The sequence below is a fragment of the Elephas maximus genome, chromosome 3, assembly GCF_024166365.1.
Source record: "Elephas maximus indicus isolate mEleMax1 chromosome 3, mEleMax1 primary haplotype, whole genome shotgun sequence".
Classification (NCBI taxonomy): domain Eukaryota; kingdom Metazoa; phylum Chordata; class Mammalia; order Proboscidea; family Elephantidae; genus Elephas; species Elephas maximus.
The window spans coordinates 8,346,315-8,371,716 of NC_064821.1; the positions used below are offsets into that span (position 1 = coordinate 8,346,315).

Sequence of the window (25,402 nt, forward strand, 5' to 3'; positions counted from 1 at the left end):
CACACGCGCACCTGCACACGCCCTTGCAGTCATATGTGTGCCCACATCTGCATGCATGTATCCCCACAAACACGGTCCAGCATGCCTGGAGACTGTGGGTGGCCCCCGGCCAGGATCACGAGGGGACACGGATGCACAAACGGAGGGTCCCCTGCCCCTGAGCCTCACACACAGTCCTCCCCGGGGTCTGGATGGCAGAGTCTGAGCTGGAGCCTACCTGGGAACTTCCCTCTAGATTTGAGGTAAGGAAGGGAGCAGAGCCTATGGGAGTGGGTGGGGCCAGTGTCAATTTAATATCGGACTTGGCAAAAAGACAGCCCAGAGACAGGCAGCAAATTGCCAAAAGTTGCACAGCCAATCTGACTCTGGTTCCGGGCTTCCTGAGAACACTCTGGGGACAATGGTGGCACTGCCGGCATCCTCTCCTTGTCTGCCCTGGATTCACTGATTTCTCTCACCACTCATCGGCCAGAAGAAAGGGGACAGCTTGGCCAGAGAGAGAACTTTCTAGACCAGGCGGGGCTGAGCTGGACGAAAGGGTTGTGCTAGGTTGGAAAATGGCCTGGGTTTGGATGTTCCCCGGGGGGGGGGGGGGGGAGCGGGAGGCAGGTAACCATAAAGGAATGGCATTCTAGACAAAGGTGTGGTGGACAGGCCCGCAGGGGGAGCAGGGGGTATGGGGAGGCTGAGCCCCGCTGAGTCTGGGGGCCTGGGGGAAGCCCAGGTGAGGGGGCTGGGTCTCTGCTTTGTGCCCAGGTTACCCCTTCAAGGAGTCCAGCAGGTGCTCCTGGGGTCTATAACCTGGACCCCCAGGTGGCCAGAGCTGCTCATGTGCCTGGTGCAAAAACGGAGGCTGTGCGCTCCAAGGGAGCACATGGGAGGCCCAGGGGTGGGGAGACCCTTATGCCAGGGGCGTGCAGACACAGCACAGCACGGCCCGCGGGAAGTGCACAGCAGTGCTTGGGGCGCTACTTACATATTCGGCCGTGTGGTCCATCTCCCACTGAGCGCGGGAGGCGGAGGCGGGGGAGAGAGGAGGAAGGTGAGAGAGGGGGCCAGAGAAAGAGAGAAGCAGGGGAGGGCAAGCACGCAGGGGGCCGGCGCCCACTCGGAGCCCCCGCCCCACCCGTCCCTGCCCACCTGGGCATCGGCCAGCATGACGTCCTTGATGCGCGGCTGCCCGCGGGCCTCGGTGCCCTCCATGCGCACGTAGTGGACTTGGTAGCCGCGGATCTGGCCATGCTGCCGGCCGGGCGTGGGCGAGCGCCACAGCACGCGGATGGCCGTGGCGTTGAGCGCCTCCGCCTCCACCTTCCGCGGAGGCGCGCTGGGCACTGGCGGACGGGAGGGGAGGGGAGGGGCAGGCGGGGGCGTTACCAGGGCGACTGGCCTCTCCCCGGGCAGGTGCCCGAAGCCGGGATGTCGAGTGGCTGCTGGTTAACTGAGCGCTCAGAGCCTCCTTCTCGCCCCCCACAGGCCGCAGATCGGGCCCTGATGGTCAGCCCCATTGACAGACGGCGAAACTGTGCCTCTTCCCCGCCCCAACCCCAGAGCCTGAGTCACCTGCCCAGGGCTTCATGCCGTGATCATGCCAGCTACTGTTCTCAAAGCCTGACCCGCTTTGACTCTTCCATCCTCACCAGATATGGGTTCTTTCAGTCCCATTTTACAGATGACCCAAAGAAGTGATTTCGTGATCATATAGTTAGCAAGAAGCAAAGCCGGGATTTGAACCAGCGCAATCCAGCTCCGCCTACATACTCCAGCAGGCAGCTGCCTACCCTGCCCCAGGGGGTTTGGCATGAAGAGGAAGCTGCTTCATTTTGTCCTCTAGCCTAGGGTGCCCACCATCTGGTCATAATGTAAGGCTGCCAAAGGAACTTTCCATGCCATTGGCTCAGACAGCCAACCAGGCTTCCAAGAAAGGAGCTGAGATTTCTTGGGGAGGTGGCTTGCTCATGTCTCCCCAAGTCGGTACCACCACTTTACCCTGAAGTCCACCTGACTTTCCACCTTAAAACTCTCAGTCATAGTGGGGAGTATTTACACCACAGCAACGGGCCAGTGCTACACAGCACACCACAGCCCACATCCTTGCCATGTGTGATGGCTCAGAGGACGCTCTAAATCCTAGGTTATCCTGAGTCTGAAACCCAGGTGCCTGGGGCCAAGGGACCTTGATTTTGTTGTGGGTGCTGCTTGCAGTTTCCTACACCCTATTTCCAAGGTTTCCACCATCTAACTAAAACGTAGGGCTGCCAGCTTAACCTTCTGGGCTCAGGGAAGAGAATGCTTCTAGGCTAAGACTGCCCAGAAGGTCTACAACCACGAATTCCAAAACCAAGGAGACCGGGGTTTGCTGGGGAGGCTGCTGGCCTCACTGTTTCCCCGTGATTGTGGCTCCCACCTTTTGACTACCAGCCCCGGTTTCCAGAGATGGAAGGCTCCACAGCGGGGCCAGGCTGGGGCCTGCGAGGGTCCCGGCCGGGGCTGGTGCTTACCGTCCTCGTCGGTGCGGACGACCACGGGCGAGCTCTCGGGCCCTGGTCCCACCTCTGTGTGCGCGACGGTGGTGATACGGTACTCGGTCCACTTCTCCAGCGCCTCCAGCAGGATCTGAGTGGCGGTCGGGGGGATGCCGTTCACCTCCTTGGGTTCCGGGTCCTCTGAGCCCAGCGGTCGGTAGCGGACGCTGTAGCCCACCAGGGCCCCGTTGTGCGTTTCCGGCGGCGGCGGGCGCCAACTTACCAAAATGGCCGTGGAGCGCGTGCTGACACATTTAACGTCTTGAGGGGGGGCTGACGGTTCTATTGGAGGGGGGAGAGCATGGGGGGCGGGGAGAAGGAGGCGGGATGGGCGGGGAGGGGGGCAGGGAAACAAAAGATGGGAAAGAGAAAATAAAAAAGAAGATGATAACAAACAAAACAGAACCAAACCAAAGAGAAATCGAACCCAAAAGAAGGATGTGTAACCAAAGGTGGAATGGGCGGGTGGACGGGCGGGTGGGGTAGGGAGGGCTGGCCAAGAAGGCTTTGCTCACTATATGGGGCTGCACCTACCGGGCGCACTATACCTCTCGGGCAGAGGGCAGCCACGGTCCCTGTGGAGTACACACTTACTGTGTGCCAGGTACCGTGACAGGGGGAATAGCAATAAAAGCTCCACTTACTGAGCACCTACTGTGTGCCAGGCACCCTGCCAAAGGCTTCAAAAATCATAGTAAAAGCATCTATTTATTAAAAATCTACTGTGTCAGGTGCTACTGTGGACCGGGCACCATGCTACGGGGAACAGCAAAAAAGCCCCCAATTATTGAGCACCTACTACGTGCAGGCACCATGCTAAGGACTTCAAGAATCACAGTAAAAGCACCTATTTACTGAACACCTACCGTATACCAGGCACTATAACAAGGGGAAGGGCAGTAACACTGACTGGGCACCTATTACGTGCCAAGCGCCTCGAGAAAAGAGTAAAAGCACCTATCTACTGAGCACCACCAGCTGCTCCTTCGAAACCCCTTTGGGGCAGCTCTACTCTGTCCCATAGGGTCGCTAGGAGTCAGAATTGACTCAAAGGCAATGGTTTTTTTATTCAGCACCTACTGTGTGCCAGGTGCCAAGCCAAGGAGAAAAGCTATAAAAGCCCCATTCATTAGGTACCTACTATGTGCCAGGCACTGTGCCTGTGCGAAGGGCCTCACAAAAACAATAAAAGCATCCAGGTACTGAACACCTACTGTGTGCCAGGCACAATGCTAAGGGGAAGGGCAATGACATCCATTGAACATCTGGTATGTGCCACGCATCATATCAAGGGCCTCAAAAATAACAGTAAAAGCACCTATTTACTGAATACCTACTGTGTGGCAGGCACCTACTATGTGCCAGGTACCATGTCAAGGGCAACAGCAATAAAAGCCCCATTAGGTGCCTACTGCGTGGCAGGCACTGTGCCATAGGCACACTGCGTAACAGTAAAAGCATCCATGTGTCGAACACCTACTGTGTGCCAGGCGCTACTATGCACCAAGCACCATGCCAAGGGGAAAGGCAAGAAAAGTCGCATTTATGAACCAAAATGTCGGCAGTTTGAGTCTACCAGGTGCTCCTTGGAAACTCTATGGGGCAGTTCTACTCTGTCCTATAGGGTCACTATGAGTCGGAACTGACTCGACAGCAGTGGGTTGGGTATTTTTGTTTATTATGTGCCAAGGACTTCATGGAGTAACAGTACACACACTTATTTTCTGAATACCTACTGTATGCAGGCACTGTGCCAGGGGTTTAGCAATAACAGCCCCATTTATTGGGCACCTACTATGTGCCAGGCATTACACCAAGGGCTTCACAGAATAATGGTAAAAGCTCCATGTATCAAACACCTACTGTGCGTCAGCTGCTGCACTACCGGCTTTAGAGAAAATAATGCCTGTGTTCTGCACACCTATTGTGTGGCAGTTAGCATGTTGTTGTTAGGTTCTATCAAGCTGGTTCTGGCTTATAGTGACCTTACGCACAACAGAACAAAACACTGCCTGGTCCCGCGCCATTCTCTTAAAATCATTGCTATGCCTGAGCCCAGTTAGCTCGCCAAGGGCTTTATAAAGTAATAATAAAAATGCCTGTTTACTGGACACCTACTGTGTGTCAGGTACCCAGCTCAGGGCTTTATACAGCCCATGTTTTGCACACCCACTGTGTGCCAATGTCTTTACAGATCGTTTTCCTGTTCCGAGCCCCTACTATGCACCTGGCACCACACCAAGCCCACTACAGATTAATATTAAGTCTTGTTTATTGAGCACCTACTATGGGCTCGGCATTGCAATTGCCCTCTGAAGATAAAAATAACAGCTGCCATCTATGCAGCACCTACTGTGTGCCAGGCACTGTGCTAAGTAAAGGCTTTATTGAATAACAGTAATATCCCCACATGTTAAATACCTACTGTGTGCCAGGTACTGTGCTAAATAAAAGCTTTACTGGATAAGAGTACTAGTCCCCACATATCAAATACCTGCTGTGTGCCAGGTACTGTGCTCAAAATAGAAACAGCTCCCACATTAAGCACCTTGGTGGAGCAGTGGTTAAGTGTCTGGATGCTAACCAAAAGGTCAGCAGTTCGAATCCACCAGCCGCTCCTTGGAAACCCTATGGGGCAGCTCTACTCTGTCCTATGGGGTCGCTGTGAGTCAGAATCGACTTGATGGCAACGGGTTTTTTTTAATGTGCTAGGCAATTACTAAGGGCTTTAAAGAATAAATTAGTCATTCTCACTTCCTAAGCACCCACTGTATGTCAAACACTATGCTAAGGGCTTTACTGGGTAATGGCAGTAGCCCTCACATATTAAGCATCAGGAAACCCTGGTTGCACAGTGGTTGAGAGCTATGGCTGTTCACCAAAAGGTCAGCAGTTCGAATATACCAGCTGCTCCTTGGGAACCCTATGGGGCAGTTCTACTTTGTCCTATAGGGTCGCTATGAGTCAGAATCAACTCGGCGGCAACGGGTTTGGTTTCGGTTTTTGTGTGTGTGTATTAGGTAAAGTGCTAAGGACTTTATTAAAAACAATAAGTGTCCACATACTAAGCACCTACTATGTGCTAAGCAATTACTAAGGGCCTTATAGAATTAGTTGTTCTCACTTCTTAAGCACCTACTGTATGTCAAGCACTGTGCTAAGGACTTTATTGGACTTTTTTGGTTAGCAGCTGAATGCTTCAACCATTGTGCCACCAGGGCCCCCTAAACAGTAATAGTCCTTACTTATTATTCAGCACCTACTATGTGCATGTACTGTGCCAAGTGATTTGCAGATAAGTTCAAGTCTTAAACAATAATTGTGCACCTGGTACCATGCTAGGCCCTTTACAGAGGAACAATACCTCTGACTTGAACACCTACTATGTGCCCAGCACCAGGCTAACCTCTTTATAGCAAATGTCACTTATTGAACACCATGTGTATGCCAGGCATTGTGCCATGGACTTTGCAGAACGATAATCATAGCCCCTATGTTTGTAGCACCTGCTGTGCGCTTGGCACTGGGCTAAGCTTATTACAGACCGATAACAGCTTCCATTTCCTGACGGCCAACTATGTGACCGGAGCTGTGCCAAACCACTTTTAGACTAAAAATAGCAGCTGCATTTATGCAGCACCTACTGTGTACCAGGCAGTGTGTACTAAGAGCTTTGCTGAATGAACAGCAACCAGTCCCACAGATGAAGCACCTACTGTGTGCCAGGCACTACGTTAAGGGCTTTATGGAATAACAACAATAGTCTCCACATGTAGAGCACCTACTATGGGCCAGGCCCTGCACTAATGAGGCACACCTACTGCATTTTTTTTTTTTAACTGCATACCCAGCCCTCTCAGCCCTTTACAGACTCACAGTGGGCCGCACTGTGTCTCCTGTGCCAGGCAATATGCTAAGCACTTCCCAAGAATTATCTCACTTAATTCTCACAACTCCCCACAGGGGAAACCAGTCTCAAAGTCCACCTTCCTGGTTTTCTATTATCACTGATTGTACACCTTTGGTGTTCCAGGCCCCACCCCAGGTGCCTTTTGTACATCACTTCCCTGAATCCTTCCCAAACCCCACAGGTGGATCCCATTTTACAGGTGGGAAAACTGAGGCTCAGGAACAGCAAGCTGCCTGCCCAAGGACCCTGCTGTTATCCATGGGCTTGCTTGGCTTGAGGTTGGGTGTCCAGACAGCTCGGCCCAGTCGAGGGCAGCTGGGACCACATTCCCTGGATGGCCTACGACTCTAGGGTCCGCCTCTGCTTCATCTGGAGGGAGGCCCAGAGAGGCTGCTGGCCCTGCTTGAACTCCAGGCACAAAGAACCTTCCCCAGCACACCAGCCTCGTTTGTTCATTGAGCAAGCATTGACTGAATACTTAACTACCTGCATGCCCCTGTGCTAGGCTCTGAGACCTGAGACAAACCAGGGGCCCCTGCCCTCAAAGACACCGGGCTATCAGGGACCCCAGAGGCCACATTAGTGGCCTACTTAACTAGGGCAACCCTCCCAGTCTCATCTGAAGTGAAATAGCCGAAGAAACTAGAAACCTGGGGCTGCTCCCCCCCCCCATTTCTTGACCAGCCACCCCAACAAAAGTGGCTGGAAGGGATCAGGCAGGAGCAGAAAAACCAACGAAGTAATGCACCGGAAGGAATGGATTTGCTGAGAAAGGGGGAGGGAAAAATAAAACCAAAACCATAATAAAATAAGAAACAACGGTGATGGTGGTGATGGTGAGAAAAACTATAATAAAAGAAAGAAAGACGCCTTCCAGAAAAACTCCCAGTCTGGTTACCTACCTTCCACTCTTCAACTGCTAACTTACAAGACTTTCTTACGAGGGAGGGAACAGCACAGGGCTGAGCTACGAGGCCAGACCAAGCTCATGGTGGGTCTCCAGACGCAAATGGGCCGTCCGCCCTGCCCTGGCCCCCAGCGTGAGACGACGCGATTCCAGCGAGGCGGGAAGGCAGAATGGTGTCTGGAGAGACCCACAGCTGAGTGGTCTGGCCTCCACCTACCCTTGTGTTCAGCTTGGGGAGCCCGCAGCCCATGGGGACACGCCTGGCCCTGAGTCTTTGCTGCCGGTTTTCTTGGCTCCCACCCGTCTTGGGGGCAAGAAGTGGGGAGTCCCTTCTCCCCGACTCCCTGTCCTGGGCCGCCCCAGAGGTTCACGTGGCTGAGCTGAAGCCGCTTCCTAGAAGGCCTCAGGGGCCACGTTCTCCACAATCCGGCCCAACCTGCGTGGCATCTTGGGAGGGGATGGAAACATGGACACATATGGGTGGTGTCACGTGGCATGGTACGAGATGCCCCATTTCTGGGGAGGTGTGCCTCTTGGCAGTGGGGTGTGGAGATGTTTCAGGGGCCAAATTGTGGCTCTGGAAGTCTGTGTGGCCCAGACCTGCTAGGGCTGGGGGGCGGGCCGGGGGCACGCAGGGTAGGCCGTCTTTGTGAACCTACTTGAGACCAGTGTACTCACCTTGGTGGCACTCGGCCAGTTTCGTGTGGCTGTCCAAAGCCACAGGCCACCCTCACTGACTCCACCTCACAAATATGCCCAGACGCCACTGAGCAGGAAGGGGGAGTGGGGAGGAGGGAAAGGGGGCTGGGGGGGCAGGGGGGCTGCATCTCCAAGAACCCTGCTCCCAGGGGTTCAGACGGCCTGCCCTGAGTTGGCGTTGCCCTCTGCTGACCCTTTGACTCCTTGTGCACACACTCAGGGTGTGAAAGGTTAAACATCAAGGCAGCTTCGACACAGAGGGTAGAGGGTGGACACTGGAGGGTGGAGACGTGACTGAGAAGGGGAGGTGGGCAGATGCATTGCAAGGGGGCCATGGCAGGGGGCCGTGGCAGGGAGGCCAAGTCGGGAGAGGCGAGAGAGGCGGAGCAGAGAGGGGAGGTGGAGGGCACGGGAGGGAGGTGGAGACAGAGCAGCAGGGAAGGGACCTGCAGGGGATGGGAGGCAGGAGGGTGGTGGTGGCTACAGTGTGGCCCAGAAGCCACTGCTGAGTTGGAGCCCCTGGTCAGGGGTGACTTATTTGTAACAGGGAGGCCAGGCAGGCATGACAACCAAGTCCAGGGTTCCAAGGCAGAGTGGCTGGGTAGGGCCCAGAACCACCAAACCTGGCATCAGCTCTGCCCCCCGTTCCCTGCACCCATGGGGACTGTGCCCGGGGCAGGTCTCAGGAGCCCCGCTCTCTGCCCGCCATCTGGGGAAGAGGGTGTCTCTGTGTGTCCTCTGCTCTCTCCAGAACGACAGAGCACCAGCTGGGGTGACAGCCTCGCTGTGCCCCCAGGAAGGCCTGTGAAGTGGGCGCAGTGAGGCTGTGCTATCTGGGCCCCCAAATCCGGGGCAGGAGGCACAGAGAGGACCCAGCAGGTCCCGCCTGGCACGGGATTGCACAGCAGGGTTGGCACCCTCTCCTGGGTTAGGGTCAGAAGCGGCCATGGGCAAGGTCCCCTGCCCCACGGGACAGAGAACTAGGGCACGGTGCCCACAAGAACCCCGAGCGGCCCCCTCACCGCCCAGTGGGGACACTGAGGCGCAGGGTGGGTGTTGTGTCCGAGGTGCCCCCCACCCCTAGCACAGTTCTGCCTGCAGAGATGGCAGCTCCGCGAGACACGTACTGGACTGCAGCGTGCGCTGCCGCACCACCGACGTGAAGGCGCCCAGGCCTTGCGGCGAGCGAGCCGCCAGGCGGAAGGCGTACTCTGTGTGTGGCTTGAGGTTGTCCACTATGAACACTGTCGTCGGGTCGAAGGTCCTCCCGACCTGGGGCCAGGGAGACAAACAGACAAAGACGGAGAAGTAGAGTCATAGATATAGAACGACAGAGACACCTATGAAGATGGTCAAAGATAGAGACACAAAGGGAGACAGAGAGAGCGACACAGAGAAGGAGAAAGAGCGAGATACCCAGAGGCGGTGAGACAGGGGAGAGAAAACCGGAACAGAGGGAAAGGGGAGGAAGAAAGACATGTACAGAGAGGTGGAGAAATTGAAGACAATTTGAAATAGAGAAAACAGCAATGAATGGGCAAAGAGGAGGGAGGATGAGAGCCCAGGGACAGAGAGCCATCAAGAATGGTGGGAGAATGTAGGAAGGGGAGAGAGGAGGATGGCAGGGAGAGGAGAGGACAGTGGGGAGGGAGGATGGCAGGGAGAGGAGAGGACAGTGGGGAGGGGGGAAAGCAGTGAGGGGTCCGCTCGCCCCCGCCTGCCCACAAGCCCTCGTCTCTGCGGCGGTACGCCCGGGTACCTCTCTGCCGTGGTCGCCTTCTCGGAAAAGGAGCTCATATTTGATGATGCTCTCCTGTCGTGGAGGGCTCCAAGAGAGCCCGATGCTGGTCTCTGACTTGGCCTCGGCCCGGAAGTTCATGGGCTGGCCGGGCACTGCGGGGTGATAAACACAAATGAGAGGAGGTGGAGAGGAAGGGCCCACCCACAAAGGGTGCCCAACCCGCCAGCTGTCCCCAGTCTCCCAAAAAGAGACCCATGAAACTCAGCACTGCCCTGAAGGAAGGAATGTTGATTCTCGAAGCTTCTGCAAGCTTCTGGACTGTTCTACCACTGCTCTTATTTGTTATTTTCCTGAAGTCCACCATCACCCTTCACTGTCAGTTGTCTACCTCAATTCCCTCAATGGAAAAAGAAAATTTAATTCCCTTTCAAATCACCCCAGTGCCCCTCCTCCCATATTAAGTGACAGAGAAACCGGTGGGGACAATATTTTGAAACGGGAATCTCCGTCCCATATCCACCTGCAGCAGTTCCAACTTTCCAGTTCCTTTCTTTAAGCAGGTGCTTAACAAAGTCTCTCTGGACTTTAGATTTCGAAAGCCTGAGCCGTTTAAGCAAAGGGTCTGAAATCTTCAGAGAGTTGGGGCCCTGTGTGCCAAAGCGCCCCTCCCAAGTCCTTAAACTGTCTTAGCGTTGACGCATTTTTCATTTTTTCTTCCAAAAGGTACAGCTTCGATCTTTCCCAATGAGAGCAACAGAGCAGCATTCTCAAATTCAAACCCCAACAGGGGCCAAGCGGTTGGCAGAGAAGAAGGGAGACGAAACACAGCTGCTGGGATCTACCCAGATCCCATCTGGGGTAGCCCAATCGGATTTTCCGAGGGAAACCAGAAATTTGGATTTTTCAGAGAAAACACCTTGCTTTTTCACATACAATGGTTAATTTTATGTGTCAGCTTGGGTGGGCTACGGTTCCCAGAGGTTTGCCAAACACTAGTCTAGTTGCCAATCCATGACGCAACACAATGCAATCACCTTCCATAACGTAATCTAGTGTAATGTAACCAATCACTCAGTTGAAGAGGGAGTTTCCCCAGGGGGTGGTCAGCCTCCAGGCTATAAACAGACATTTTGCCAGATCTCTCTCTCTCTCAACTCTGCACTCATCTGGTCGCCTGACCTACGGATTTTGGGATGCATGGCTGCAGGAGTCTCTAGACTACGGAATTGCTGGGTCCCCGCAATCCTGTGAGCCAAACCCTTGAAGGAAATCTCTCTCTAAACCAAATCTGGTGGCCGTCGAATCAATTTTGACTCCTGGTGACCCTATGTGTCAGAGTAGAACTGTGCTCCATAGAGTTTTCAATAGCCGTTTTTTCAGAATTAGATTGCCAGACCTGTCTTCCAAGGAGCCTCTGGGTGGACTTGAACCTCCAACCTTTCGGTTAGCAGCCAAGCATGTTCACTGTTTGCACCAACCAGGGACTCTTCTCTGTCTCCTCCTCTATATATCTCACTGGTTTTATTTCTCTAGAGAACCCTAAGACAACGTGTTAACACCAAAATTTTTCAAGCCCTGGGTGGGACAAATCCACCCAATCTGGGGCTTCCAGAAAACCAGCTGCCACGGAGTCAACCCTGACTCACGGCCACCCCATGAGTGTCAGAGTAGAACTGTGCTCCATAGGGTTGTCGATGGTTGATTTTTCAGAAGAATATTGTCAGGCCTTTCTTCCGAGATGCCTTTGAGTGGGCTCAAACCTCCAACTTTTCAGTTAGCAGCTGGGCACATTAGCCGTTCACACCACAGGGACTCCCTGGAGTACTACGCAACTGTATAAAAAGATTCGGAGCCACCTGGAAGGATCTCTACGATACACTGTTAAGATAAAAAAAGCCAAGTGCAGAACAATATTTAACAGGCTACCTTTGGCATTAAAAATATATAATGATAAATAAAATATATATTAAAACAAACAAACACCAAATCAGTTGCCGTTGAGTCGATTCTGACTCGTGGCAACCCCATGTGTGTCAGAGGAGAACTGTGTTCCACAGGGTTTTCAATGGGTGAGTTTTTGGGGGATTATCACCAGGCCTTTCTTCTGAAGTACCTCCAGGTGGACTCAGGCCTCTAACCTTTAGGTTAGCAGCCAAGAGCAGTTCACCGTTTGCACCTCCAGGGACTTCCTTTCACATGTTAGCATGAAAATATTTTTCAATTTCTGCGCAAAACAAATAGAACTAGCCTGGAGTTCCCAGAGCAGATAACAAACAGCTGGAAGAGGCTGGCAGCAGGCAGCATCCCACCCTGTGACCCCTGATGTCCTGGCCACATGCCTCACCTCCCTGCTGCGTCTTGACCTGGATGGGGTCTGAGAGGGGCCCGTCGCCCACCGAGGTGAAGGCCAGCACCCGCACGGTGTAGGTCTCATCCTCCAGCAGGCTGCCCACAGTGGTCAGCAGGCTGTCGTCCACATTGTGCTTCTGCCAGTTGCCCACAGGGTGCTCGGGCTCCATGGTGTAGTAGACGCGGTAGCCGCGGATCAGGCCATTGGGCTCCACCGGCTCTTCCCACTGGATGATCATGGTGGTGGCGCTCAGCATGCGGGCCTGCACGTTGCGCGGAGCGCTGGCTGGTGCCTGTTCGCCCGTGCGGGTCACCACCGACTCGCTGGGCGGGCCCTGGCCGATGGAGTTGACGGCCGACACCCAGATCTCGTACTCGGAGTTGGGGCTCAAGCCACCGATGCTGTAACGCGTTGTGGTGATGTCCTCCTTGATCTGGTACGGCCCATCCTGGCTCTTGGATTTATATTCGATGACGTAGTAGGATACGGGGTCTGGGTTGCCTGAGTCCCAAGTGATGGTGATGCTGGTGGCTGTGTTCTCGGTCACCACAGGAGTCCCGGGGGCTTTGGGGAGAGCTGTGGGCAGGAAGTGGGGTCACACACTGGACAGCCTAAAGGTTGTGTGGCTTTCAGCCACTCAACTGCCCTTTCTGAGCCTGGATTTCCTCGATGGCGGCCACGGGCATAATGACAGCCCATGGGCCACCACCTGGTTTTGTAAATAAAGCTTTATCAGCACACAGCCACGCTGACATGTTGTCTACGGATGCTTTCATGCCACAAGGGCAGAGCTGAGTAACTGTGACACAGACTAGACAGCCCATGTCATGGATTGAATTGTGTCCCCCCAAAAGATATGTTCAAATCCTAATCTCTGACACCTGTGAATGTGACCTTGTTGGGAAATAGGGTCTTTGCAGATGGTCTGTCAGTTAACAGGAGCTCACACTGCACTAGGGTGGTCCTAATCCAAGACACTGTTGCTGTGTGATGTCGAGTCAATTTCAGCTCATAAGGGCCATACAGGACAGATTAGAACTGCCGCATAGGGTTTCCTAGGCTGTAATCTTTATGGGAGCGGATCACCAGGGTCTTTTCTCCCACAGAGTGGCTGGTGGGTTTGAACCAGCAACCTTTCGGTTAGCAGCCAGGTGCTTAACTATTGCGCTACAAGGACTCCTTAATCTAATCTGAGTGGTGTCCTTATAAAGAGGAGAACAGTACAGACAGAGGGAAGATGCCATGTGACCCAAGGAGGCAGAGACTAGAGTGATGCAGCCACAAACCAAAATAGCCTGGGGCCCCAGAAGCTGGAGACACAAGGAGGGAACTTCCCCTAGAGCATTCAGAGAGCGCTCAATCCCTGCTGACACCCTGATTCCAGGCTTCTAACCTCCAGACCTGGGAGAGAATAAATGCCTCGCTGTTTTATGCTACCCAGTTTGTGGTACATAGCAGGCCTAGGAAAGGGATATAGCCCATAAAGGTGAAAATATTTACTCTTTAAGGTTTGCCGGCTCCTGGTTTCTAGCTCTCTGTCTAGTCCTCTTCACGCCTGTCCTGTCTGTTCCCACCTCACATTTGCTGTTCCCTGCACCTGGAATGCTCCTCCCCAGATAGCCATGGTGTGACTGGCTCCCTCTCAAACACCACTTCTTACGTCCTCCTACCCAACCTGCCTGGAGGCACTCTGCCCCAGTTCTGATCACTATCTGAGGTTATCTCCTTGTCCTGGCCATCTGTTCTCCACTCCCTCAGGACCCCAGTTACTTTCACAGCCATGTCCTAGTACCTGGCACACAATCGCTGCTCAATAATTGTGGCTTTCTCTCTCCACTTGTCCCAACATCTCACGCAAGGCAAGCTCCAGAAAGCGTTTGCCAGGAGAAGTTTAATCCCTCAGCAAAATGCCCGACAACCTGCTGACTCTGACACTTTCTACAGCTCTAAAGCAGGGCCTGTCAATGTTCTCTGTAAAGAGCCAGGCAGTAAATACTTTCGGCTCTGAGGGCCAGACGGTCTCTGCTGCCACCACTCAACTCTGCCACTGAAGCTTCAGCATGGCTATAGTCAAGTCGGGAACAAATGGGCGTAGCTGTGTGCCAATAAAACTTAATTTACAAACACAAGCAGGGGGCCAGGCTTGGCCCCTGGGCTGCAGTTTGCCAACCCTTGCTCTAAAGCTTGGAAAATAGTTGAAGGCAGCATTCTTTGAACCTCACCACAAATTAGAGGCACCAGGCGGGTTCATAGTTCCTTCTGTTCTTTTTTTCTCTCTCTCTGAGCCTTTGCACATGCTGTTGGCCTTTGCCTGGAACACTGTTCCCCATTCTCTGTCTAGAATGCCTTTGCTGACCTACCTTTCCCAGGAGGGGAGACCTTTACTCTGGGTCTGTACAGGGCCTCTATGTCCCCCGTTATAGCGCTAAAACCAGCTGCCACTGAGTCAATGCCTACTCATGGCGACCCCATGTGTGTCAGAGTAGAACTGCACCCCATTGGGATTTTTTGCAAAGAGATTACCAGGCCTTTCTTCCAAAGTGTTTCTGGGTGAACTCGAACCTCTAACCTTTTGGTTAGCAGCCAAGTGCATTCATCCCTTGCACCACCCAGAGACTTGATGATAGCACTAACCGGACCGTATTGTAGCTGCTCGGCTATGTGGTGTCTCCCCCACTGGACTGTGAGCTCAACATAGAGCAAGGCTGTGCCTCGATCCGGAGTCCCTGGGGTGCAAACAGTGAACACACTCAGCTGCTAACTGAGAAGTCGCAGGTTTGCGTCCACCCAGAGGTGCCTCAGAAGAAAGGCCTGGCAGCCGACTTTTGAAAACTCAGACTTAGAGAGCACTCACAGGGTTCGCCATGCGTCAAAGTCGACTGGCTGGCAGCTGGTAGTCTCATTCCACTGGAACAGGCACAGGATCACTTAGAGCCAATACATGCCTGCTGAGCAACAACCGTCCGCTTCACACCCGTGAATGAAGCCGACACGGTAACTCAGAGGTTTCCTGGCCATACACGCCCCCCTGCCCGGGCCCCAGAGAAGGACTCCAGCCAGCTTCCCCCACCCCACTTACATTTCACCGTGATCTGCGCCACAGCCTCGATGACGCCCAGGCTGGACATGGCCACGCACGTGTAGTTGGCCGAGTCCTTGACATCTGTGAGTTCCAGAACGTTGCGACCCACAGGCATGTCGTCCTCGGGCGTCAGGTCCTCGGCCCCCTGCATCCACTTGACATACGGCATGGGCGAGCCCACTGCCACGCAGGTGATGTTCACGTTACTGCCTGGCATGATCTCGTGGCTCGTGGGCAAGATGGAGAAGCGAGGGGCCACACGGCGCACTGGGGCGGCGGTGGCGGGAGGGAGATGGATGCGCGGAGGGGTGGGCAGGGGAGGCGGGATGCGGAGGAAACACGAAAGACAAGCAGGAAGAAGAAAGAAAGAAGGAAAGAAAGGAAAAAAAGGAAAAAAAAAGTGGAAAACCATTTAAATATAAACAGGGCTGTTTCCTTCCCCCCAGTTGATTTTTTTTTTTTTTTTTTAATGAAAGGAAAACAAAAGAACCAAACCAAGGAACCAAATTCCAACACAAAGAAACTAAAACTTCAAAGGAAGGTACTTCACAAACAATATATAGAGAGATATATCGATATATAATAAAGAGACATGAAGCATTATTTCATAGCAACAGGGTTTCCGAGACCAGAGTGCCTGGTCACAGCACAGATACGGACACAAAAATTTATCAGCCGTTTCTCATCTTTGCTGACAGACGTGGCTTTGGGGAGCAGCCCCTCCACCTGCTGCAGAGTGGAGGCGGCCACTTTGGAGGATGTCGGGAAGATTCCGGCTTCAAGTATAAGGGGATTACTTACAGGAGGGTCCAACTTCCAACCCTCCCTGGATTATCTGGTGACAGGGAGGGGCAGGTGGTAGGAGAGTTGGAATTAGGGGACAGAGAGGGGGGCCTGGGAACTTGGCCCCCCACCCTCGTCCCCTCTGGGGACTCAGGGGCCCTGCCCACTTCCCTGGGGCCCTCCAGGAAAAGATGAGAAACTCTAATGAAATTTTTGTGGTTTTTGGGTATAGAAACCCTTCTAAAAGCTTCTGTCGGATCTGACAAGTTTCCATCGATAGATGCAGCTCTCAGAATCACAAACATCATGCAAAATAGGTTGAGAGAGAGAGAAAGAGAGTGAGAACGCAAAAGACAGGCAGAAGGAGGACAGAGAGAGAGAGAGGGAGAGGGGGACAGAGGTCATACAAAGGGGAGGCCTTGACCTCAGGGGCCTCTAGTGTACACCCATGTGGGTACCAGAGAGAGGAGACAGATGAACAGGAGAGAAAGACAGGGAAGGAGAGAGGTAAGCAGAGAGAAAGAGAAAGAAGGAGGGGGGAGGGGGCCCACTTTAATGCTGCATATTAATTCTAGCGGATGTGACTCAATGTGACATGTCACATTGTCACATCACAGCCCTGGCAGAATAATAGATAGGATATTAATAATAATAATAATAATAAATGAGGGAATGAGCTTGAAAGTTGAGGGAACAGGGACATGTTCTGTGCATTTCTTAGCGGGGAAGTGGATGCAGCCTTCGGTCCCAACCTTGCAGACTGTGAAGGCGGCAGGATGCATTTCGGGGGCTCCATTTTCAGAAGTCAATGGGTCTTGGGGCTGGGGCAAAGGGGTGGACGCTAATGGGCACCCGAACTCCACAAGGCACTACCGCCCCACAGGACAATGTCTGACTGCAGTGGGGAGGATTTGGGTTTGCTTAGCAAATCCTTCTTGCTGGAAAGGGGTAAAATCTCGGGGCCTACAGAAGTCACATGGACCAGCCCCCGAGTGTGGGCGTAGAAGACAAGGATTGTCTCCAATGCACAGACGAAGGGCTGGAGGCTCAGAAAGGTGAAATGACTTGTGAAGGCCACTAAATAGGGGGAAATGACTTTCTCCAACCCCCTACCTGCCTCTGATTTTTACATGGTACTGGGGGTCCAGCCCCAGGGGCATGGTTTGGGGGGTCTGGCCTATCCTATAGATAAAGGGGCTGCAGGGGATGAAGGGAGGATGTCCCAACTTCCTCCCTTCCAGCCTTGGTGTCTCCTGGAAGCCCCCATCCCCTCCTCCCCAAATCCTGGCTGCAGGAAAAGGGGAAGGGGGAGCTCTCTGGGGGTGAGAGTGGAGGGCAGGAAGCTGGTAACCCTTCGGAAAACGAAGCCCCACGAAAAGTCCAGAGTCATGTTGGAAACAGGATGAAGAAGTGGAAAGTATTGCTGGCAGGAAGGAGTTGGGGCAGGGTGGTGGGGGGACATGCAGACAGACTAGGGTAAGGGGTGGTGGGCGAGGGGCTGAGATGGGAAGGCTTTCTGGCAGGGCTGGGTGGAGGGTGGAGGAGTCGCGGGTGGGGGGAGAATGGGATCCGGCCAGCCAGCGGACGTGGTCCCGGCCAGCCGCCGGCATCCACAGCGAGGCACGAGGCACGGGTGAGTGGGATGCCGACGCTGCGTTGCCATGGAAACAGAACACGATGGGGAATGAGCGTGGAGGAGCTAATTAATCAAGGACAGAAAACGCATCGACGTCCAAAACAAAACCAGGAAAAACAAGTGAAAAAACAAAGCAAAAAGCAAAGAGGAAAAAAAAAAAAAAAAAAACCCTCCAAAACAAAACCAAAACCCCAAAGCAAGAAAAAAACATGGAATGGGTGTGGGGCTGAAAATCGGGGTCTGAAAGGAGGAGGGCTGTGGCTTCCCCAGGGAGCTGCCCACCCCGGCAGAACACAGGATCCGGCCTCCCCATCCGGCACCCAAAAGCCTCAGCTGAGGGTTCAAGGTGGCCACAGGGGCAGGGTCCTCATGAAGAAAGAAACTTCAGAGCAAACCAGCCCAGCCCCATTTGAACCCCTCTCTATAATGTCCTTCTCAGCTCACTTCCCACTGATGCCCTGCCCAGGTTTTAGAACTGAAAAAGATGGAGGTACAGAAGTTTGGATCACACAACAACACAAGCTCCTCGAGACCTGAGACTCCCAGACAAAACTTCCAGGGGCAGAGGTAAGGGAGCTGATTGACTGAAAGAGCCCCATGGCCTCAGGAAAGTCCCTCATTCTCCTGGAGCTTCAGTTTCCTCATCTGTGAAATGGGAGCAATCAAGTGATATACTGAGAAGGCATGAGCCTGACCAGTGTAGCATTCAGCACACAGTAGGTGCTCAGCCTAGGTACGTGGATGGAAAGTCTCCTTCCTGTCTCCCAGGGCATTAGGAAGATCAAATAGAATCCCGACCTTAAAAGAACTGGGGGATGAATGATAGCAAAAATGGCAACGGTAAGAATTTCCACTGAATTCCCTTCTCCCTTTATCCTTCCCTATAACTTTGAGAGGCAAACGTCCTTGTGCCCATTTTGTGGAGGAGGGCTCAGAGTGACGGGACTAGCTGGAAGTCACAAAGGAAGGCAGTACTGTGGCTAGAGCTCAAAGCCAGGTCTGCCTGATTCCTGCCTCTCAGAGAAAGTGAGCCTCCTCTCGCCACAGTTAAGTAGGCTGCTCTAGGCTGTGAGAGAAAGCAAGAATTATAGCCACGTGTCCCTTCCTGGCATCCAGCTCTTTCAAATTTGTGTGTCCTCACCCTTTAGGGACATGAAAGAGGGCAAAAGTGCCTATTACCTACACAGAGTTCCATCAGCTGAATAATATCCAGCAGCCCTCATAATAAATGTCCAGAAGCCATCAGTAAAAGGCTCACAGCCTAAGGCTCACTTATAAGGAATTGCTGGAACATACTTTAAGATCTAGCTTTAGGATCTAAAGGTTAAACGTGAGCCCAATTTATCCCTTCTGTAAGGGTTAATTGACTCGATGGCACTGGGTTTTTTTTTTTTTGGTAAGGCTTAACACCTCACCCAAAGACCCTGTTCATGTCTGATCATCTCTTCAAAGACCTCTCCCTTTAAGGGTGTCATAATTAGGAAGGTACCTCCAACTTTTCTTTAGAGCTAAGACATACATCTTGAATATGTAAAAGACTTGCTGTAAAGGGTTGTTAACTATTAAGTCAGTTAAATAAAGGGGAACGTTTGTCAACAACAGTAGCTTTAGGGCTCATAATCCCTACCATGGCTGGTAGCCATCAGTTAAATGGACCTGCCAATAAGCTGTAAACACACGCTCTGACACCTAAGAAACTTTGCCCACTTGGCTTCTTACCCACCTCATTTGTTTCTAAGGGTGTGCCGTAGGAAGAGGGCTGGTTGGCCCCGAGTCTGAGGAGGATCAAACCCTTGGGCACTAGGTGGCTCAGCCTGCCCTGGGTGGAGGCAGCTGGGTGGCTGATGCTGTGCTCTGCCTGGTTTGGTGCTGACACCCACCCACGTCATCTTTCCACCCCCGGCTGTAAGCTTGAGGTGCAGGTTAGAGAGTAAGGTGGGCGCGGAGCCCATGGGACAGAGAGGCCCCGCGGGAGCCCTGCCCCCAATTACCGACCTGAATGGAGGGTCCAGGTGGGTTATAGGGGGACCACACCAGCCTTGATCCTCAGCACGCTCCAGCTGGCTCTCGTTTCCAGCTCTTCTCGTCACCGAGTAGCCGGGGGTCCCAGCGGGGGGACCCGCGTGGGTGAGGGGGTGTCGGGAGGGCGGGCAGTGGGAGGTGGGCGGGGGGTGGTGGATTTGGGGAGGGGATGGTCGCTTCAAACCCCGATTCACATGGAAAAACAACTCAAAAACCGTCAAAGCAACGGGAAGACGACCCCTCCCCCAGGCAGGAAGAGGCAGAAACGCAAAAACCAAAGGGGGGCACTGAGGGAGGAGGGAGTGAGGGAGGGTGAAGGGGAACTCAAAAAGTGAGGTGATCTGGTTGAAGCACTGGGTAGGGCGCAGTGTCAAACATCTCAACGAGTCAGCAAGCCGCAGCTCCGAGGACGTGGGGGAGGGCAGGGCTCTGCTGGGCATTTTGGGGTGAGAGGAGCTGTTTGGTCCTCCTCCAAACCCCAAAATGAGGGCACGGATGGGGAGGGCGGGGGAGAGATGCCAAGAAGGTGCGCAGCCTCCACGGGGTTTTAGTTAAGCTTAGATTACACCTGTCGGGAAAAGGTGGGGGGGGGGGGTCCATGGCCTAATTCCAAAGCCTCATTCTCAAACCCTCCTCTGTGCCCCAAAGCTTGTGGCCCAGGGAGCGTGGGTTCTGCCCGCGGGCTCCCCTGTGCCCCCTCCCCTACCCACTGCCCCGGCTTGTCTTCATTGAGACATCCCCCACCCCACACCCCCTCCCTGCCCTCCTGCCTCCACCCTCCCACCGCCAGCTCCCTCCTCCATCAGGATAGCGTGCATCCAGGAGGGACCTGGCAGGCCCCCTGGCCCACGGGCTGACCAGTGGCCTCGGCAAGTCCTTGTCATTTTGAGCTGGACGCTTGGCTGAGCCATAGATATTTAGTTGTTCTTATTTTGGGGAGTGGGGTGGGAGAGAGGACTCCCCCGTTCTCTCCCCTCTCTATTTTTTTGGTACTAGCAGAAAATGGGATGGTGCCTCGATGACAGCTGACTCCCCTCACTGTGGCCACTGGAGACTCGGGGCTTTTCAAATGACAAGGTGTAATCTAATATTTGCCCTCCCCACTTAGACAGAGGAAACAGCAATGCAAAAGGGTCTGAGGCAAGCAGCAGGCGAGAGGTATCCAGAGCTCAGTGTTCCTGTAGAACACCCTTCTCCCCGCCGCACCCACACCAAGGGAAGCCCGTCTCCCTGACCCTGGAGCCCCCTCGCCCCCCAGGATGAGGGTGGGATAAGAAGGGCTGGATCCTAAATGGCCATCACCTGCCGCCAGGGTCAAGTCCAAGGCCTCGGGGGAAGCGAGGAGATGGTTGGGTGTGGTCAACACGAACCGGGGTGCTCACCGACACGCCCCAGTGGAAGTCGTTCTAGGGATATGGGAGGCGAGGGGTATTCCGGGTCCAATATCGATGTCTGCCCCTGTTTTGGGGGGCCAGGAGGTAAGGAGACCCCCTCGAGGTCACGTCCACCAGGTGCAGGGCTTGGGGGCCAGAAGTTGAATTTAAAAGACAATCGGTTCCATTAAATTCCATGTTATAGGTTTACAGGTGGAAGGTCCAAGGACTGGGCCGTGGAAAAGGGGCTCTGAAGACAACATGGAAATTGTGGCAACCTAGGATGGCTTCCACTGGCAGCAGGGATCAAGCTCCAGTCTCTTGGCTCGGCATTCAAGGCCTTGCGGTAAATTATTCCAGCCCCATCTGGCCTCCTCCAAAACCCTGAAGATATTCTATGTCCCTTGAAAGTGGGACATTCTCCCTGATGTCTCTAGCTTGCTTGGTGTTCTCCCTGCACGTTCTTACAGCATCGGGTGGGTGGCATACCATTTAACTGGGTCCGGTGCACTGTGGTTCAATAATGCTATGTTACTAGACTGAGCGCTGATGACACCATCTTTCGCCATTAACCTACATCTTAAAGGCGTATAAATTTAAAGAGAAGAAAATTAACAGCCAGGGGGAGTGTAATCTGATCATCTTTCCACTTTGTCAAGAGCTTAAGCTGCATCTTTCCCAGGGGAGTTCAGCTGCCAAATGCATTAAAAAATAAGCTTGGTTTTGCCTTTAGCCCTTTGGATCCCAGAGATAAATTTTAGGAGAAGCGTAAGTCTGAATACTCCCCTTCCCCTGGCCACCCACAGTTGGCAGAAGCCAGACACTGTCAACTGAAGGAAGAATTAGTTTGCAGGTGGGGATTCCTTGAAACCCTGACTGGCTATTCTGACAACGTAACAGTTTTAGTTTTCAGGGTAAACAATCTAGGTGGCCTATCTCTTCTGGCGGGCTGGTACTTATCTGCATTTGTAGCTAACACTCCAGTTGGGCCTTTATTGCCTCCTTCCAGTACTCTGGCCACTGAATTTCCTGGGGGAGTGATGGAGATGAGAGTTGTGGCTCGGGGGAAGCCAGTGGTCTCACGGGGATGGGGTTGGAGGCAAGAGAAACTGAGATCGTGGGATGGGCTTGGAAAAAACTGACAGAGAATGAGATCTGAGCTACTGAGTTTGCTTCTGCAGGACAGTTCTTTGCAAAGCAGCTTTCTCCAATGCCATCTCATTCAAACAGTGGGCCCATGAGGTACTTAACAGGGAAACTGAAGCTCCCAAAAAAGGGAAGTGACTTGCCTAGATCATTTGTTCGAACCCTCTATTTCTCTAGTCTCATGACAATTCCACTAGCGACTTCTCGTATGCAATGCACTGGCAAGGTGCCCAGCAAGCATCAGCCTGAGAGAACCCACCCAGTTACCTTGTGAGCTGGGCACACTTATCATCTCTCTTGTTCAGATGGGAACTGAGGACTCAAACAGGTCAAGTGATCAGCCCAAAGTCAAACAGCCAGTGAGGGGTGGAGGCAGGATTTGAATCTGGGTTTGCTCTCACTGCTAGGCGGTACTGCCCAAAAAGTCCAAGTGGTCTTCAGAGTCCTTCGGCCACCCCTCAGTTCCAATTCACCGGGACATAGCTTTGGTGAGGGGGCTGGAGGACCCCTTTCTCCCATCTTTTGGGGCTCTCCAACCCTGAGGGTCAGCGTGGCAGCTCTAACACTGGGTTAATAAGGAGATAAGAGAAATAAATCCCCTTGCATTGCATTGAAAGTTTTCTTGCTACCTTGGCCTTGGCCTTGATAACGGGGATTTTAGAGAAGGCGGGTGAGAGACGAGGGAAAAAAAGGCGACCCTAAACAGGATGGCCTCTACCCTCGGACAATCGTATATGTGGGATAGTAAACTGGGGACTGGTGGTTAGAAATCTAAATGGCTTTTTAATTTGGGGTTGGTTTTTATTTAGGGTTGGAGTGGGACACTCAAGGGCTTGCTTTCCTTGGGGAGGGAGTGGAAGATGGGGCATGCATCTGAGGTTTGCAAGAATGAGATAGACATAGAGAGAAAGAGAGATGAAAGAGAGAAAGAGGCAGAGAGTTGGGGAGGCAGAGAAAGAGGAGGGGAGGCTGTGTCCAAGGTCCCCCTGGGTTTTTGCCAGAATTCCACAGCTCTGATACTCAGGCGCTCAGAAAGTGACCGTGCTGTGTTGCTGGACAAAAGGTACCTGTGGCCTGGGCCCAGAGCCTGAGAGGGGTGGGGGAAGCAGCCAGTGTCGCCTGGGAGGTGGAGGCTTAGTGCCCCAGGGCAGGAAAATTGGCCAATTATTTTTTTCCAGAGTCTGTCATGCTACATTATTTTCTGATGGGCAGTCTCGGATTTGTGCCCAGCCAGAATGCAAAAGTCATCACAACAGCTGCCATTTTGAGCGTTAACTATGTGCCAAACATGCACGGCCCAGGGAGGATGGTGCCGTCATCACCCCACATTTTAAGTTGACCACTTCCCATATTTGGATGTGTCACCATATTGGATGCAAACTCAAAATGCCACTGCCCATTCAGCTACACTTCAAATGCCTTCTTTTTTTTTTTTTTTTTGGTCTTTTTGGGACAGTGGGAGGTGGTCTCATGCTGAGGCAGAAGGATGGGAACACACCTGCTTGAACCCCCTTCCAACATGGCCGCCCTGGGAGGCTGAGGCACCATCTCTGGGAAAAGGGAGGTGGCCACTGAGGTCAGGCAAATTGGGCTGCTCTCCCCACTCACTCTACCCAGGCTCTGACCTCCCACCATCTGTCTGTGCCCCCTCCCTTGTGCCCTGGTGCCCCAGGCGGTCACTTTCTACCCCAGCATCCCAGCTGTGGGACCCCTTCCACCCTCCCGGATGGTCGTTGGACAGGAACACTGGCTTTTAAATCACAATGCGTTTGGAGAACAACCACATAACAGCTCAGCCCAAGAACCGAAACCAACTAGCACGGAAACACAAGACAGAACCAAAGACGAAACGCTTTGGGGGAGAAGAGGGGTGGCTGAGGGGGATGGGAGGGAAAAAATAACGAACAAATCGGTTTTTTCCCCCCAAAATGAAACCAAACCAAACAAGAAAAAAAAAAAAGAAAAGAAAGAAAAAAGAAGAAAACCAAAGGAGAAAAACAGAAAGGAAGACAAGAAACACTCCAACAGAAGGTGTCGGGAATTCACCAAACCAAACCGACAATAGTGGCATGCAGAGAAAATTTTACATTCTTCCAGCATGCATCAGGCCCAAGTTACCATGACGACGAGGAGTGCAAAAAACTTAGCAACAACATTACCAACGGATGCAGAGAGGCGACCACAATGCAAGCATCGCATGTGTGCGGCCGGCCCTAGGCCAGGCTGGGTGCGGCTGAGATTTTCGTGTCTTTCTGGGTTTTGCTCTCACTTGGTGGATTTTTGTTTGTTCGCTTTGCGCTTATTATTCATATTCCAGTTTGTTTAAGTTCTTTTTTTTCTGTTTTTTTCCATGTGCGTGTCTGCATATGTCCGTGTGTGTGTCTGAGTGAGTTTCGTGTCTGTGCGTGTCATTTTTCAGAATGTAAAAATGTGGGTAAAGAAAGTAAAAAAGAAAAAAACACACCAACCTTCTCGAAGCTCTGAGGGATGTAAAAGGGGTTTGATGCGGAACACAATGACATGGGGAGAAGAGAAAAAATAGGGGAGATACAGAGAGTAAAAAGAGGACTTCCCAAGGCTAAAAGCTGCAATAGTTTGCTTTTTTTTTCTTTAAACCAAAAAAAGAAATTAAAATTAAAAAATAAAAAGAACAGCAATGACCTTTCTTTTCTTTCCTCCACTCTGCCCTCGACATACAAGATCCAGGATTTTTTTTTAATTCAATTTTGGAGTGTCTGAGACCCAGGCAAAGACGGGGAGGCTGGGACTAGCCTCCTCAACTGCCCCCAAAAGGGAGGAGGCTCATGCTGGGGACCCTGCCTCCAGGGGCTGAGGACACAGAAGACCCCCCACCCCACTTGCCCCCTTGCTAAAGGCCACGCCCCCCACCCTGCCCCACACCTGCTGCTCACTTTTGCTCTTTGAACCCTGCCAGACTTACAAATCCCCATTCCAGGTGTTTGCAGAGAAATAAGCAGGTTAGGTGGAAACCAGTCAGTTGGAGGCATGAGCGCAAGGTAACTCACCAGAGATGCCATGATGGCGGACCGGAGTGCCCTCCCCCCGCCCCATATTCCCACCCCCACCCCACACAACCTCGTCCTCAGAGGCCAGATGCAAAACCCAAGGTCCAGAACCAACGAGTCACTCAGGGTCAGTGGGGACCAAGAGGGTGAGATCTAGGGTAGAGGAGGAGCTGCCCGGCCTCCCCAGCAGATGACTGAGAAG

At 53.0% G+C, this 25,402-nt stretch overlaps 1 protein-coding gene across 9 annotated transcripts in view; it reads right to left on the bottom strand.

The window, feature by feature from the left end:
* PTPRS (protein tyrosine phosphatase receptor type S) overlaps positions 1-25,402 on the bottom strand; it is a 132,575-nt gene that overhangs the window by 23,315 nt on the left and 83,858 nt on the right. For 6 of the 9 annotated variants that reach the window (XR_007516434.1, XM_049876488.1, XM_049876491.1 and 3 more), the window contains exons 7-12: positions 15,212-15,481; positions 12,127-12,708; positions 9,801-9,934; positions 9,169-9,313; positions 2,502-2,807; positions 1,141-1,334 (exon numbers count right to left, since the gene is read on the bottom strand). Coding sequence is in view for 8 of the 9 variants with exons in the window: in XM_049876488.1 (XP_049732445.1) it covers positions 1,141-1,334; positions 2,502-2,807; positions 9,169-9,313; positions 9,801-9,934; positions 12,127-12,708; positions 15,212-15,481 (1,631 nt within the window). In the remaining variant the exon portion in view is untranslated. The remainder of the gene's footprint in view (positions 1-1,140; positions 1,335-2,501; positions 2,808-9,168; positions 9,314-9,800; positions 9,935-12,126; positions 12,709-15,211; positions 15,482-25,402) is intronic. The other 3 variants (XM_049876493.1, XM_049876492.1, XM_049876495.1) reach the window with 1 other exon arrangement.